This window comes from Mesoplodon densirostris, chromosome 13 (assembly GCF_025265405.1).
Source record: "Mesoplodon densirostris isolate mMesDen1 chromosome 13, mMesDen1 primary haplotype, whole genome shotgun sequence".
NCBI lineage: Eukaryota > Metazoa > Chordata > Mammalia > Artiodactyla > Ziphiidae > Mesoplodon > Mesoplodon densirostris.
Window position 1 is genome coordinate 74189608 of NC_082673.1, and position 16322 is coordinate 74205929.

General features: G+C 36.0%; 1 protein-coding gene across 4 annotated transcripts in view; it reads right to left on the reverse strand.

Moving 5' to 3' along the window:
* ENPP2 (ectonucleotide pyrophosphatase/phosphodiesterase 2) overlaps positions 1 to 16322 on the reverse strand; it is a 104871-nt gene that overhangs the window by 54978 nt on the left and 33571 nt on the right. For all 4 annotated transcript variants that reach the window (XM_060115538.1, XM_060115540.1, XM_060115539.1 and 1 more), the window contains exons 3-5: positions 8347 to 8502; positions 4030 to 4155; positions 1931 to 1991 (exon numbers count right to left, since the gene is read on the reverse strand). In XM_060115538.1, the coding sequence (XP_059971521.1) occupies positions 1931 to 1991; positions 4030 to 4155; positions 8347 to 8502 (343 nt within the window). The remainder of the gene's footprint in view (positions 1 to 1930; positions 1992 to 4029; positions 4156 to 8346; positions 8503 to 16322) is intronic.

Sequence of the window (16322 nt, forward strand, 5' to 3'; positions counted from 1 at the left end):
GAGGGGACTGGACTCCAGATTTCCTCTAATGTACTTTCTCCACTGCTGCCTCTTGCACTGCAAACAAGGTTTTTCACAATGTAAAAAGCTGCTATATTTGCCTGGAATATTGATTCTCCCATTTGCTACCTGAAAAACTCCTATTCATTCTTTAAAATTCAGCTCAAGATTTCCTCTTTCATAGTATTAGGTGTCTTGCTTCTGAATCCCTTTAAGATATTAATTAATACCTATTTTATCATTCATATATACATTATACTATATTATATTGCTATATTAACATGTTTACCTTCTTCACTCATTTCAAAGCACAGTTTGTGTCTTATTCATCTTTTTATTTTGTGGACCCATAGTAGGGCTTCAACAAATATTTATCAAATACAAGAAAAAAGGAAGGAAGGAAGGAAGGAAGAAAGAAAGGAAGGGAGGTGAAATTAATAGCAGTAGTACTCCTGTCACTAGAACTAAATACTCATACAAAAATTATTTTAGGTTTAATTACAAAATAATTTCAAAAATAACTAAAATTGTTGAAGATCTAAAAATCAATCAATAAAGAACTAGACTATCCACCTAACTAGGGCAGAACTGATGAAATAGGCCTTTTGTTATATTCTAAAGATACAGTTGTTCGATCAGACTTGAGAACGCTAAACTATGTACAAAACTGCTTCTAATAGTTTGACGATAATTCAGCAAGCACGGGCTTGAATTTATTTGAAGCTACGTTTATTATGAGGCATTTTAAAAAATATTTATTTATTTATTTGGATGCGCTGGGTCTTAGTTGCGGCACATGGGATCTTCATTACGGCATGCGGGATCTTTTTAGTTGCAGCATGCAGAATTTTTAGTTGCAGCATGTGGGATCTAGTTCCCTGACCAGGGATCGAACCCGGGCCCCCTGCATTGGGAGCATAGAATCTTAACCACTGGACCACGAGGGAAGTCCCAAATGAGGCATATTTTAAATGACTCATTTAAAATAGAGTCACATATAAAGAACTTAGAACAATACTATATGAGTTCATTATTATCATAACTATTATAATTTACCGCTTCTACCACATAGACTGCTTTCACCTCCAAAATAACTGAACACATTTTAAACATTCAGAAACTATTTCCATCCCATTCTAAAAGTCCAAAGAAATTCAAGTAGCTCATGAAAGTTAAAAAGGAGACAAAAATAAAAATGTTTAAATTCTTGGATTTTGTGTCCCAGGCTGTGCTGCCTAAAACAAAAAGACACTCGATCAAATACATTCATGAAAACACATTTGTAGAACATTATATTTTCTGCCAGGCATTTTAAGGGTCCATGAATTTGCAACAGTTTCCTGGAAGGCGTAATAAGTGCCTTATGCTGGTCCCACTTGAGCTGTGGGGTGTCACTCAAGTTTGGCTGTATCCCAGCAAAGCAGGGCTGTAGTGGTTTGTCAAGTTTCTGTAGCATCTGGTAGGAGTTACCATCTTGGATAATATTTTCGAGACGTTCTGTAGTCCTCCCTTCAGCCACCCCACCACCACTACCGTCACACACACACACACACACACACACACAAAAACAAAGCAAAAGCAGCACTTCAGGAAAAAACACAGGAAAAAAAACCAAATCACTGCCAGAAATGTTTCTTTTCTTCTTCAGTATTATTTATATATACTTTGTAAAATCTTCAGCTAAGGTGAGATATAGAGGATATTCAGTCTCTGATATGTGCAGGTGATAGGGGAAAAATTTTTTTCTAATTTCCTACTTCAAGATGTACATTCCAGCATTCGACTGGTAAATTACTCAGAAGTACTCATAAGTTTGCCTATATAAGAGGATTTGAGTTTTACATTGTTTTTAACCATTTACCCATCCATAGCCTGTGATATTTTATCAATAAATATATAAAACTGTATAATATTCATAAAATGCACTCACCCTGCAGGACATTCTGGGGCCTTTATTTCCTCACAGTCATCATCTACCCAATGTGACTCTCCTGTAAGGAAAAATGGGGAGACTTTTTGGTGAATCTAATTATAAATATCATCCAGAGCCTTGAAGTGTATAATTGCAGGACCTGTGTCCTGTTTGATACTCATTGTTTATGGGACGCCATCTAAAAAGAACTTCTGAAATAAAGCCTAGTGTCTGTTTTGGCTTATTAAACTACACCCATACATGATGGGAAAGTCTAGATTTAATAACCTCAAGTGGTGTTTATTTGAGCCTTCCGAGTCTAAATGGTTTGTAGATAAAAACACCAGTGGCGTCAGTGAACAAAATTCCATGTTTGTTTCCCTCCAGAAATAAACTGTTTGGTCATTAACAGAACATTTTTTCCTAGGCCACCAAACATCTCATAGCCATAGAAAACATGGCACAACTTCCCTTTAGTTGGGGAAAAAGATTCAGACTACTCAGGGATGATAGATGGAATATTGCAATAGAGACGTTATTTGCCAATGGATCTGTGTACAGCCCTTGCACTTAGGAATAAAAACCAATGCTATCTTTCACTTTTATCTTCCACTAAGATCTGAAAGCATAAACTTATGTCTTTCTTGAGTTACTTCCATCAAGAATAGAGAACAGAAAAGAGCTTAGATACAAAATGAAGCTTACTTTGGAGAAAATGAAAATTATCAAAAAGCATTTGCTTTAAGTCCTCCTAAAACAAACAAAAGCATACGTCTTGAACATAAGTAACATTTGTGACCAAGACTTTGGAGAAATTGCTCCCATGTAAAGAACACTGGAAATCTCCCTGGTCAATAAGAATCTAACTACTGACAATTGTGTAAGTACCATGCTCCTTAAAATAGGGAAGTTTTACCACACGTGTAATAACCCAGGCGTACATATGGGCCCTACAAAAGTACTGTAACTAGAACTTTAAACCAGCAAAAGCCAGCATTTCATGATTCAACGACCAGTGATACTTAGGACTTTATTTTCTCTTCTAATAGCCTTTGTGGCTTATTGGTACATTTACTAGGGAAATAAAAGGGAAAAGGAAATAAATTCTCAACGAGTTTTATGCTTTATCAACAGTTCCAATAATCATCTGGGTAGGAAAAATTTTCAAACTCAGCATTCAAGCAGTATGTCTTGCCATAAATAAACACTATGCATATTTCAGAACTGATTTGCTTTTCCCCCAAAATATTTTAACAGAAACTCTATTTAAATGTTCCATGTCACAGCTAGGAAGAGGACTTAATTTAGACACTAAAAAATGACTTGCAAACTTTACACAAAGATCCTTGGATCCTTCCATTAACTTTAGAAGTGGGTGCCATGGTGACTGAAAAATCCTTAAAGACAGAAACTGCATATTTTTATGTTTGGCAGTCCATTGAGTAGTATTTATTATTGGAATAAAACCATCATATTTGACATTCAGCCACACAAAGTCAGCACACATGCATGTATGGCTTTGGGGTATAGCAGGAGATATTGGTGTCCCATCCCCGTTAGCAGCTAGTACCCCCATCCCCATGCTGCTGCTGGTGCTTCGCCTTACAGCTTACAGCCAGTGAGTACAAAAGCCATGTCCCTTGTCTCAAAGGTAAGAACTCTGGGATTTACTTTCCAGAGCCCGCAGTAGAGCAGACCAAGGTGAGACTTCCCCTGAGGCCACATCCTTGCTTGCTTTCCCCTCTCCCACAGCCCCTGCTCCCTTACATGGTTTTCTTGCGGAGCACTCTTCCAATAAATTCCATACACAGAATTCCTGTCTCAGGCTTTGCTTCTAGGAAACCTGACCTAGGACCAAGACAGGAACTCTTTTAGAAATCTCTTCATTATTCTGGCTGTATCTAATTATGGAACGTGGGGTTATTTCCTTGTTATTTCAGATCAGTGAAATGCAGAGAAGCAAAACTAAGAAAGAAGCATGAGAAATTAGGAAGGACAACTCATTCCTGCCTCCCAAGCCCATATCCAAGGTGATATATCCACAATACCCAAGGTCTCTTCAAACATCTCCAGTTTTTATTCTTTTAAAGATCAAGCCAACCCAAGGAAACATGTACCTTTGCAAACCACTTGGTAATTAGTACAGCAGTCTCCCCTGGCCAAGCAGTCCTCTGAGCAGTGACAAGCATTGTCTTCATTTCTTACTTCTCCGCATCTGTCCTTAGTACACTCCCAGCCGCCAGCTGAAATCGGCACAACAGAACACTCACTGCTTCACACAAACCAAATAAAAGAGGCCACAATTGCTTACAACGTTTGCCAAGAAAAAGAGCTAAAATCCCACATCATTTAATCTGCTTGTGAAATTAGAGTTGGCCTGAGGCCTAGATGATATTTGGAGGACTTACAAATAGGATGGATTTTTAATTTTTCAAATCAAAGTACAAAGCCAAATGCCACTGGGTTCCTTTGGAAAAATGAAACCCTTAACCATTTGCCAACTGTCCAAAAAGACCCAATACAATGTATAGTGTGTAAGGTTTGTGATAGAGATACCTACCATTGTAGGCATAGTTGCTATAGCTGGACTCTTTTATTTTCCCAAGTAGCTTTATTTAAACTTTAATCAGCTTGATTTAAATACAAATGATAGTGCAACAAGGACCTACTGTACAGCACAGGGAACTCTGCTCAAATTATGTGACAACCTAAATGGGAAAAGAATTTGAAAAAGAATAGATACATGCATATGTATAGTTGAATCACTTTGCTGTACACCTGAAACAAACACAATATTGTAAATCAACTATACTCTAATATAAAATAAAAAGTTAAAAAAAAAAAACTAATAGTGCAACTAAATGGCATCTACCTGCTATAAGATGCACTTGGGGGTTAAAGTCCTAAACAGATATGAAGAGTATAAAGGTATACTAGAAACGTTCACCGTCCTAAGCATTGACCAAACTGTGGCCCTAACCACAATCAGAGGTCAGAGTCCCTATTTTCAAGGAGGTCAATCTCTAGGTTACAGATTTCTATCTGAGCATACTTGATTGGGAGCTCACACTCAACTCTACCAAGAAACTATCTTCAGAAAAGTAATATTTTTATTTTAAAGAGTGTGCTGTACTTTTTGTGTGACTTTTCATCTGCTAGACTGTAAGCTCCATGGAAGGAAAAATCACATCTCTCCTTTCACTGCTATATCTCCAGTACCTGAGTCTATCTGCCTGGCACATGCCAGGTAGTCCATGAACACTTATTAAATCTAATTGGGAATTACCATGAAAATAAAATATGACTCTTTAAATTTGGGGTTGCTGTATTGAGAAACTTCATAGTTAATTCATTTATTCAATAAATACATCTACTATATTTTCCATGTTCTAGGTGCTGGGGAGGTAGTGAAGAACAAGGAAGACAAAGTCCTGTCTTCATGGAACTTACATTCCAATTGGGAAAGACAGATCATAAGCAAGTAAACTAGTCAATGAGATCATTTCAGCTTGTGCTAAGTGCTGTGAAGGAAATAACAGGATGGCATGGATAGCGAGTGACAAAGGTGGGCCCGGTCTACTTGACATAGAATGGTCAAGAAACGCTTCTCTGAGCAAGAGGAGACTTCAGGTCTTCACCTCTTAAAACATGTCATAAGTGGAAAGCAATGATTTTAGAAAGCAGTGCTAACGGACATCTATACACTAATATGTATAAAATAGATAACTAATAAGAACCTTCTGTATAAAAAATAAATAAAATTAAATTTAAAAAAAAGAAAAGAAAGCAGTGCTGCTCCTTAACAAGATTCTACCTAGAGATACTACTTCTACGTGAATAAATGGATAAGGAGATAATAGCTTCCATACTAGAAAACAACACAACTACTGTCTAATTTCCATTCTTTTAGAATTACCTTTGCATCCTGATTCCATTCCCTGATTTTTTTTAATATCTCCTATTGCCACTGCCTTCTCTTCCCAAGCAGAATAAATGCTTGGAATTCTCTTGCCCAGGGTATGCTATTCCCAATGGTTAGCAATTTTCCAAGGTTACTTTGACTGATAGAGGTCATGCGAGTCTTTTTCCTCAATTCAGAGATAACTCTATCAACCAGTATTCCTCTCCTAGTTTATTCGTCCCCTAGTTCAATAAGAAAATCCCTTTGCTTACAAAACAGCATCCCTATTAACAAGCTAGGTTTATTGAGAAATTACTAACTTTGTATAAGAATGAAATTTTTAAAAATTCAGTGAACTACAAGTAAGGTATGATTCAGTCAGCTGTATAATTTTCAAAGCAAATATGGGAATAAACACAAAAAACATTGAACTGTATTGGATAACAAGAAAGTTACCTATCAGAAAAATATTTTGAAAAATGAGAACATGCTGAAAAGGGAGTTCTGAAAAGCTCTTGTGCCCTTTGAGAGAAATATCAACGTTGAGAAGTGTAATTCTGTAATATATATTTAAATTTCAAAAATTCATATACGCTTTGATCCCCAAATCCCATTCCTCAGAATTTATCTCAAGGAAAATAGGCAAAAATATGAATATGTATGAAAAATATTCATTGATACATTGTTCATAATAGCAAAAATTACTGAAACATAAATGCTGATCAGTTATTCAATGAAGTAGGCTGCATCTGTTCAATAGAATACAATGTAGGCATTCAAAAGGGGGATGTGTATAAAGGTACATAAATACAGATACGCCTCACACAGGCATAACTATACACATGTATAAATGTGTACACACATTCTAAACACACACCCAGTCTCAGAGTGGGTTTCATCAATGTTTCATCAACTGTAACATTGATTGTGCTTATCTCTAGAGAGTGCTGAGTCAGCATAGTAGAATCTCAGAGATTTCTGTTTGTTCCTTCAACCTTTTGTTATTATTTTATATTTTATTCTTCCACATTTGGCCTTGTTAATTTCCACAGGGAAACGAACTACTTTAAAGTGTTATTATAACCCATATTTATTAAACTTGGGAAGAAAAGCATGAGCTACATTCAGAGAGAGCTAAGCTAAAGTCAGGAGATCCATTAAACTTTGCAAGGAGCTCTAAGATCAGGAATCCGGAGGGCTGAGATGACGTGTCAGAGACAAGACACTCAAGGTAGAGAGGAAACATACAACATTAGTTAGTTCCTCAGTGCCAAGCAAATACAGACCACTGGTTTGAAATAACACTTTAGAGCCCACTTTAGAGCCCTGGAACATCTATTCCATCCATATATTCAGGTTACAAGGTTCTCAGCATTTAAGTTTACAAACCCACAACTAAGGAAGCTGGGAGAAGTTCCAAAGGAAAGTAACCAAAAAAATGGACAAATATTTGGAAAATGTATTATGCAAAAAAACAGCCTAATCAAATTCTTTTTATCTGGGGTGGAAAACAGACAAATCAGAACTAGTAAGGGGGTTGACATAGGTTTTCATAAAAATCAGTGGCTATTTCTTTAGTAAAGGAGAGTAATGTCTCTGTTTCTAATGATGTCATTAGAAAAATCAGACTAATGTTAATGATAATATGTCAGATTTTTGAAAGAAACATCTAACCATAAATGTCTGAAAACAGGTAATAATTTATCAAGAGAGCTGTAGAATCTTTGCATCTAATGGTGTTAAGAGCAGGGTTGCTCATCACCTTTCCCAGAAAGTTTGAACGTGATGTTGCCCAGAGGCATGATGGATAGCCTACAAGGTATCTCAAAAGTCCCATCAAAAGTGTTAGGCTTGGGAAACAGAGCAGGTAGAATGGCAGGAGTCTCCAAAGTGCTTCTTCTCAACTCATGTACATTCACTCAGAGGCCTGTATTCTACCGACTCTTCCAATAGGGAAGAAATGTAAAGAAAGGTCAGGAACCTGTAGAGGAAGATCTGAGAGCTGCCTTGAGCATGCGACCCCAAATAGAATTCCATAACAATTTTCTACTTGCACTGAGAACAGGGAATGACATCAAAGTAGTATAGTAGTAGACTATAAGATGAAATAAAACAAACATTAGAAACTGGGCAGGCAAACAAAAAAATTAAAGTTGAAACAACAACAACAACAAAAAACCCAACACTTTAAGAATGTGCACAATTTCAGCCCAGGTATCCTAGCAGTGAATGAGGGAAATTGACAGCAAGAGACAGAAATGATAAAGATAAAAAAAAAAAAAAGGCTGGCCACAAATACTTCCAAAACTAGCAAATAATGACTGCAGCTGCAAAGAACCACCTTTGGGTGGGCGTTATGTGGAGACAACAGTCACATAGGGTGTGCTCATAATAAAACTGATAATCATTCAAGAAACAAAACTAAAACTCACGGTTTGGTTTGGCCAAAGCAGAATGGCAATGGCAGGGTGTACAACAGCAGGGGGTCTTAAGCCATCTAATCAAGGCTAGAGAAGACTCAAAAGTTACACACCTGTCTTCAAACAAAGCTCATCAAAGTCATGGCAGCAACTGCTGTAGCTCTTACACAGGTTGTCACACCGACAATCAGGGGGTCCGACCTCTTGAAGTTCAAAGCATCTGCCCTTGCAAGATCCAGAGGTGTTGGTCCAGGGGGAGTCTGATAACACTACAAGATACAAGAGACAAAGGCAGTGGGATTAGGGAATGGGTTGTGTTGCTATGGAGGGGTGACCCTGTGTAGCAATACAATGTGGTGATGCAGTCAGACTCTGGCTGAGCAGCCAGATCCATCACCTGCCAGCTATGTACCTTCAGCAGGTTCATTGTTCCAGTTTCTTCATCTGTAGAGTGGAGGATTAATAGAAGCAACTCAAGGTTACAATGAGAATTAAATGAAACAAACCATGCAAAACATTGAGCAGCGTGTCAGCCACGTAGAAAGTAACAAATGTTGGCTATTGGTTTTACTACTGTTTACAATGATTATTATACAAATGTGAGGGTTAGTTTCTCTGTGGATGCTGTGATGCCAACAGAGAACAGAACTTTGAAGTATATACTTAGAAAGAAGAGTTCATTCCCCTATTCAAATATCCATAGATTTTCTAAGGAAAATTGAGCCTAAATGTTCTGAGAACAGTCTGAACAGATGGGATTGGAATAGAAGACTCTTAAGATCTCTTCCAGCCATAAAATCTACACCTATAACTAGGGTTACACAAACACAAACTCTACAATCTCGGCTTTTCAAACATAAATCCTCCTACATTATCTTCATATGATATGATTGTATATCTAGAAATCGTTAAGAACCAACTAAAAATTTTAGGAAAAAACAATTCAATGAGATAAAAATTCCACAAATCTGTAAAATACAGGCAATGTAAGTTCAAAAATTAAATGGAAGATGCATTCATCATAGTACCTAAAAGGTAAACTATCTAGGTATAAAGTTAATAGGATGTTTAGAGCCTACGTGAGGAACACAGTAAAACTCTACAAAAAAAGATATTTTAAAAGATTTAATTAAGTGGTAAAACATACCATCTTGGAGGTAAAAATATCAGTATTACAAAAATGTCGGGAATTCCCTGGTGTTCCAGTGGTTAGTACTCTGTGCTTTCACTGCTGAGGACCCAGGTTCAATTCCTGGTCAGGGAACTAAGATCCCAGAAGCCATGGCACAGCCGAAAAAAACAAAAAGAAAAAAACAAAACAACAACAACAACAAAATGTCAGTTCTTCCTAAATAAACTTAAAGATTCAATGCAACCACAATAAAAATACAAAAAGGAATTCTTGAAACTTGAGAGGATATTAAATGCTTATCAAAAATAAATATATGAAAACAAAAACCACTGAAAAGAAAGTAAAATATATTCTGAAGTTAAATAATTAAAACAGATTGGTTATAGAAAATAAGTAGATCAGTGCTGAGCATGAGGATGAGAAATAGGACCAAATATAAGAGAAATGATTTTATAATGAAAATAACATTTTAAATCAGAGAAAGAAAGAAGGATTAATCAAGAAGTGAGAAAAAGATGTATCAGTAAGTAGTGCCGGGCTGACTGGAAAAATTAATCTGGATCCTCATCCTAGCTTATAAAATAATTAATTTCTGATGAATGGAAAGTATAAGCAGCGTCATACCTGTTGCTAGGAATGAAAATTTTTATACAATTTGGAAGTATCTATCAACATTATTAAATGTATATGAATCTTTCACCCAGAAATTCCACTACTCAAATTTATCTCTCACATATATTTGCAAAAGTTTGCCAAGATACACATACAAGAAAGAATCACTACCTCCATAAATGGAATATTGCCCAGCCCTTAAAAAGAACGAGTCAGATCTGCATAGGCTAATATGGAAAGATCTACAAAATTGATAAACACATTTGTTTAACCAGCAAAGTACAGAAAACTGTTATAGTAGTAAATAGTACATATAATTGATATATTTTGTGTTAAAAATAGAGCCAAAGCAATAAGGATAAAGATAAATATAAAATAAAAACAGGCCAGAGCTAGAGATGAGACAGAGGGTGAGAACAGAGGCATTGAGACACGGTGCCAGTATGAATAACCATTTTTTTTTTTAACTGTAAGAAACTCCTTACAGGAATTACATTTGGGGAAAATGAGAAAGAGAGAAGCAAGGAGACTTCTTACTTTTCTGCAGTTTGAAACGTCTAACATTTTACAAATGTCCTTTTGGGTTTTTGCTTGCTTGCTTCTCTCTCTCATGTATATATGTATACATGCATGTGAACATATGTGTATAAAGTATATGTTATATAATATTGATATATAAATATCCTAACAAATGTTCTTTAAAACATGCTATTTGTAATTTTATTTCCTTATTTACATTTACAAATTTTTCATTTTTTTATGATTAGTATTCATTACTTATAAAATCAAAACACCAGAGGCAGGGAGAGAACAGATGTTAAATGACACTTCTAGGTTCACCGAAGCCATTTATCTGAACATCCTGTTCATCCCTTAGTTCTCTGTCCTCTTTAAAGTCAGAGTCACCCAATCCTCACGCACATGGCATTAGACCAGTTCAACTAAAGCAAACAGATTCACTAGACCATGAGATGTGAAACGCTTTTGCATGGTTCATTCTGGGACCTTGAAATACATACAAAGCACACCAGTTCAGTTTAAAAAATAATGTCAGGTTTCCAATGCAATGCCTTACCTCTGGTTCATAAACCACATTTTTCTATTGACTTTGGCCAACCAATCAACAGTGCATGCTGGACCCTAAGAAACTATGAGGGGAGGAGGGTTGAGAAGTAGGAAAAGGAAAAATAGAGAAATCCTATAGTAGAGATAAGAAAAAAGATAAAGATAAGAAAAATGCTTATAATGGAATTATTCCTTTTTTAAGGGTACTGCTTAGACAGAATCATTCCAACAGCCATCTAATCAATTCTGAGTAGTATTCATGCCTATGAGCTGCATACATAAATATACTTGGCTTCACTTATAACTGAGATAATCAGAAGAGATCCAAAGGCACATTGTTTGTAGTTGTTTACTTGTCCTGGCTCCTCTTCTTCATAGAGTCCCAGCCTGCATGTGAAATTTTCCTCCATTCATGCCCTTTGCTTTCCCCTCATCATAATCTCTTTCTTCTTTCTTTCTTTCCTTTCAAAATATCTGTACAAAATTTTAGCCATTTTAAACCTTTCTTCATCCATTCTATCAACGTGATTTTTACTCTTTTCTTACAAAGTTGGTTATTCTCTAAGTTTATCCCTTACTTTGTCTTTGAAAATAACTGAATCTCCCTCAATAGCTTGCCCCTATCAATTATAATCTTCCTTGCCAACCCTTAAACTGAAGACAGCTTTGTTAAGAAAGATTTGCCCTTACACTCATAATGCAAAGATACATCTCATAAAAAGTACTCAAGGTTGGGTTACCAACAGCTTTCAAATGAGAGTGAATTCCTGGACCTATGTGGATTAGGGATACATATGACAAAATTCATTCTTGGCTGACTTGGATTCAGCTGACAATGGCAGGAAGAGAAATAGGAAGATAAACAATTGAGCCGTATACTTCTTCAAGTCCGATGAGCCCAAGAACTGAACTGCTGCACCTTTTTTAAGAAAATAAAGTGATACTGTAGAACAAAGTTCACTTTGCCTTTCCAGGGCCTATTCCATCCCTGCCATCTTCTGTCATAACAAGTTCTAGCCCTGCTTCTTTCTGTAGTTCTGTAATTCTTCCCCATGTGCTGGCTTTTTCATTTCATGCCCAGGTCCCATGTCCTTCTCCCCACACCAGGCTAAGCACAGATTTTAGGACTTCTCTTTTTATTATACCTGATTGAATGATCAAATATGGAAAGATTCTCTGACTTACTTTGCTTGAATTCTAAAATCTGTAAAGTCTTCCTTTTCCAGACCTAATAAGCTCAGAACTAACAAGAAAGACGAAGACAAAATGAAACAAACAAACAAACAAAAAACTTCAAAAGGATCAAGTCAGAAATCTGTGCTAGGTGCAATGGGGCTTTGAAATGTTGTATGAGACATTTGCCAATTTAATAACATACTTAAATGGTGTTATTTTACTTCAAAGAAACTAGTCTGTTCCAGAATCTTAAAAAATAAATGTTACAGATCTACACAGACGGAAGTTTTTTAAAAATAGGGACTTTAAATTTTAAAATATGTGTGTATATACATGTATGATATGCATAAAACAAAGTTATACATTTCTTTTTTTCACAGAAGCATAATTTCATGATTTAGAAAAAAACACCAATGTAAAACCTGATTTATTTCATTCAAATTCATAATTCTGATAGAAACAAGTGAAATTATTTTTATTTCTTTAAGTAAAACCTTATTTCTAAAACATTCCATCTTACCGTATCGACACAGAGGTAGCATTGTGGAAAATTCTGGTGTCATTTATATACGGAAGAAATACTATTGATAATTTAATTAGACTATTGGAAAGAACCTAATTCATGACAAGAGTTGTGACCTAAACATTACTTCATCCTGGTGTCCCAATCATATTTCCCTCCAACTCTCTCTGCAAATGGAAATTTTCAGATTTGGATGATGGCCAGTGAAGAAGGCTATATTTAAGTTTGAAAACATTTAGCTCGGCATAAAGCTGGATGATTCTTCTAAGTTTTGTCTGGTCCTGCATTCAGAGTTTGTGATATGACACCCTCTCTGTTCCTCCCATTCTCCATGGTTCCCAGTCCTAGTATTTCCTGACAGTGAGAGTAAAGGTTTGAAATGAAACAGACTGTGGTTATGTCGCCTCCTTTTCAAGAGCATTGAAACAGATCTGGTTCTCCTGTGTCTTCCTACCCTGTCTGAAGTATAAAATGCAAGGAAAGGAGGCAGATAACGTGAATGACAGTCAAGATACCACCCAACTCGAGGATTTAATACTGTCTGATGCCTCTTCTGAAGTATATGATTCGCTCTTTCTGGTCATACCTTCTTGTACTGAAGTCATTTTTTCTTTCTGTTGTTTGATTTTCTTTTCTTTTTTACAATTTTTATTGGAGTATAGTTGCTTTACAATGTTGTGCTAGTTTCTGCCATACAGCAAAGTGAACCGGCTATATTATACATATATCCCCTCCTTTTTGTATTTCCTTCCCATTTAAGTCACCACAGAGCAGTGAGTAGAGTTCCCTGTGCCATACAGTAGGTTCTCATTAGTTATCTATTTTATATGTAGTAGTGTATATAGGTCAATCCCAATCTCCCAGTTCATCCCACCCCCGCTTGCCCTCCTTGGTGTCCATACATTTTGACCTCATCCCTTAGAAAGTAGCACTTACATATAGGCCTGTATGTCTGTATCTCTGCTTCCTAAATACATCATGTTCTATAAATACCTATTACTTAGGCATCACTATTCTCTCCTCTTCACAGCTTCTGAACCAGATTTCATAGACAATTTTTTAAATAAATAGGTCCACCTGGGAAGTTTTCAAACACCTGTACTTTCAATGTGTTTTTAAATACAACGTCCTCATGTAGAAAGACCTCATAAACTACAAGAAAACACATTTCTAGATGATTTGAATGAAATTTAAGACTTTAATTTCACTTATAAACCACTCAAATAGCATTTATGAGAGCAGTCAGTAGTGTAAGCCTGAACGATTTACAAATCTGCTACCAAACAATGAAACATCATTTTATATAGCAGGTATTGTCAACTTGATAGGGTAAAAATTTAGACACTGACCTTCAAACAAAATTGGAGGTAAATTAAGTGTATCATCATATACTTAACACTTTATATTCTCATCAGTCTTAGCATGGCATTTTGTTTTAAAAAATCTTTTTGGATAAAGAGGCAACATTACCCCCATTTTCCTGGTTGGAAGAGCAGAGCTCTAGGCCCAACTTGAGTTAGCAAAGGCCTAGCTGCAATTTCAGATCATCTGACATTTTCATTAACAAAGGATTTTTCAAATTATGTACATAAGCTCTGAATTTTAAATGTTCTTTTTAAGACATAATCTTGGAAGATATATTCTATTTGAACTCTATTGAAGATGGAGGTTTCTGGTTAATGCAACAAGATAGAAGATTCTGTATCGTTTTTAAGATAAATGAAAAACCACTGCACCAAAGCACCAATTAGTTAACAATGAACTGAAAAATCCATGCCCTTCTTAAATTCTAATTCAAATTATTTCATTCCATTGACTTAAACTCACTCTGATTTCTACACTAGATTTAACATAAAATCCCATGACGTGATAGTCCCCTTAATTTTCCTTGCAGAGTAATGACTGATATATCTGTCAGCTTTGCAGTTCCTACATGCTGCCACCCTATCATTTAAGTGACTTTTCATTGTAAAATGAGGACTGAGCTTTCCAGTCTGTATTAGCCAGTTATTCACAAGCTTATAAATTTCCCTTTGTCTTTCAAGTATTAACTTGCTTCTCTCAGAGGATATCCCATTTCCACCTGGAGACTGGAAGAGTACGTATCACCAACTTCAGCGAAATAGACTCCACCATCACACCACAAACATACACATATGCACATTACATGAGTGCACACACACTTGTATACACATAAATTCGCTTGCAATTTTAAAGGTAAATCAAGCTGGCTACATCAGATGTATGGGACAAGGATGTCAAACTGAATTGCACATATTCTTTACATTCTCTTTGAAAAGTTACTCCAGCCATCTCATTTACCTGATGGCCCATTACATTTACCCAACAGAACTAAAATTAGCTCTGCTCATTTCATATCTTCTAATAAATCTATAGATCTTCTATGATCTGGTAGAGGAAATCCTATTCTACCATGATTTCCAATAGATCACAACATCCTAACAAAAAATCCAGCTAACAAGTGTGCTAGTTAATTAATTATAACAGTTTGCACTGCCACAGCCTTGAAACTTAACACCTCAGTCTGTAGTACAGCAGCAAGGGTGTGCATGAATATAGAACATTCTCAGCTACAGTTGAGGACTCTGAGGACCTACATTTGCTAAACAAGAAACTGAATGCTTGTGAATGAGAGGTCTTGCTCCCGTCAGTCTGAAGCTGGCCGTATGTCAATACCCTTTATGTTCCTTCTATTTGGTGGAAAGATCTCGAAGCATCTAGCTTCCCAGGATTTCTCTGGAATGTGAAAGCGTTGTTGAAAATAAACGTAGCAGCCTTTCCTCCTAGTACCTTGTTCTAATGCATAAGTAATCGTTCACCCAGTGTTTTCTGATGTGTAGGCTTTGCTGACAGAATAACCAACTACATGTGTCATTTCAGGCACATATAACATTTAAAAAGATGAAAATGCTTAAATTCTCTGCACTATGCTCTCACCCAGTTTCCAAAGTACATCTTGGTCTTTATTCAGGAGAAATCATCCACAGTGCCTAGACAGCCGGTAAGCTATATCAACAGACAATTTAAAATAAAAAGTGTCAGGTATACCAAAATCCCCAAACTCAGACTTAAATGGCGTTGTGTCCCAAGACTAATACTTCTTAGCCGTGGAATTTTCACTAATAAATTATTTTAGAAGATACCATAAAGGCTGAAAATAATCAATGATTTAATTAAATAATTCAAGAAGCAAATATTTTGTAGTATGTTTAAGATCACTTAGATTTATAGATGATAATTTAGATTATATTACTTTTCCAGAAGTAGCACTGATTCATTAGTTCTTATAGTTGTTCTTAATAATGTATGGAAATAATTTATTATACACAAAATATACTCAAGGATTAGTAAATCTGGTCTATATTTTTCAAGTTCTCCTGAAGAGAGCACACACATTCAAAAGGCAATGAAACAGAGTAGACAGAATCTTGGGCTTTTTGTTTTCAAATGCAGAATGAAAATTAAAAATCATCTAGGCCTGTTCCTTGTCATACAACTAAGGAAGCAGAATTCATAAGTGACTTCCCCAAGGTGGCCCAGCAAGTGATACAGATCCAGGG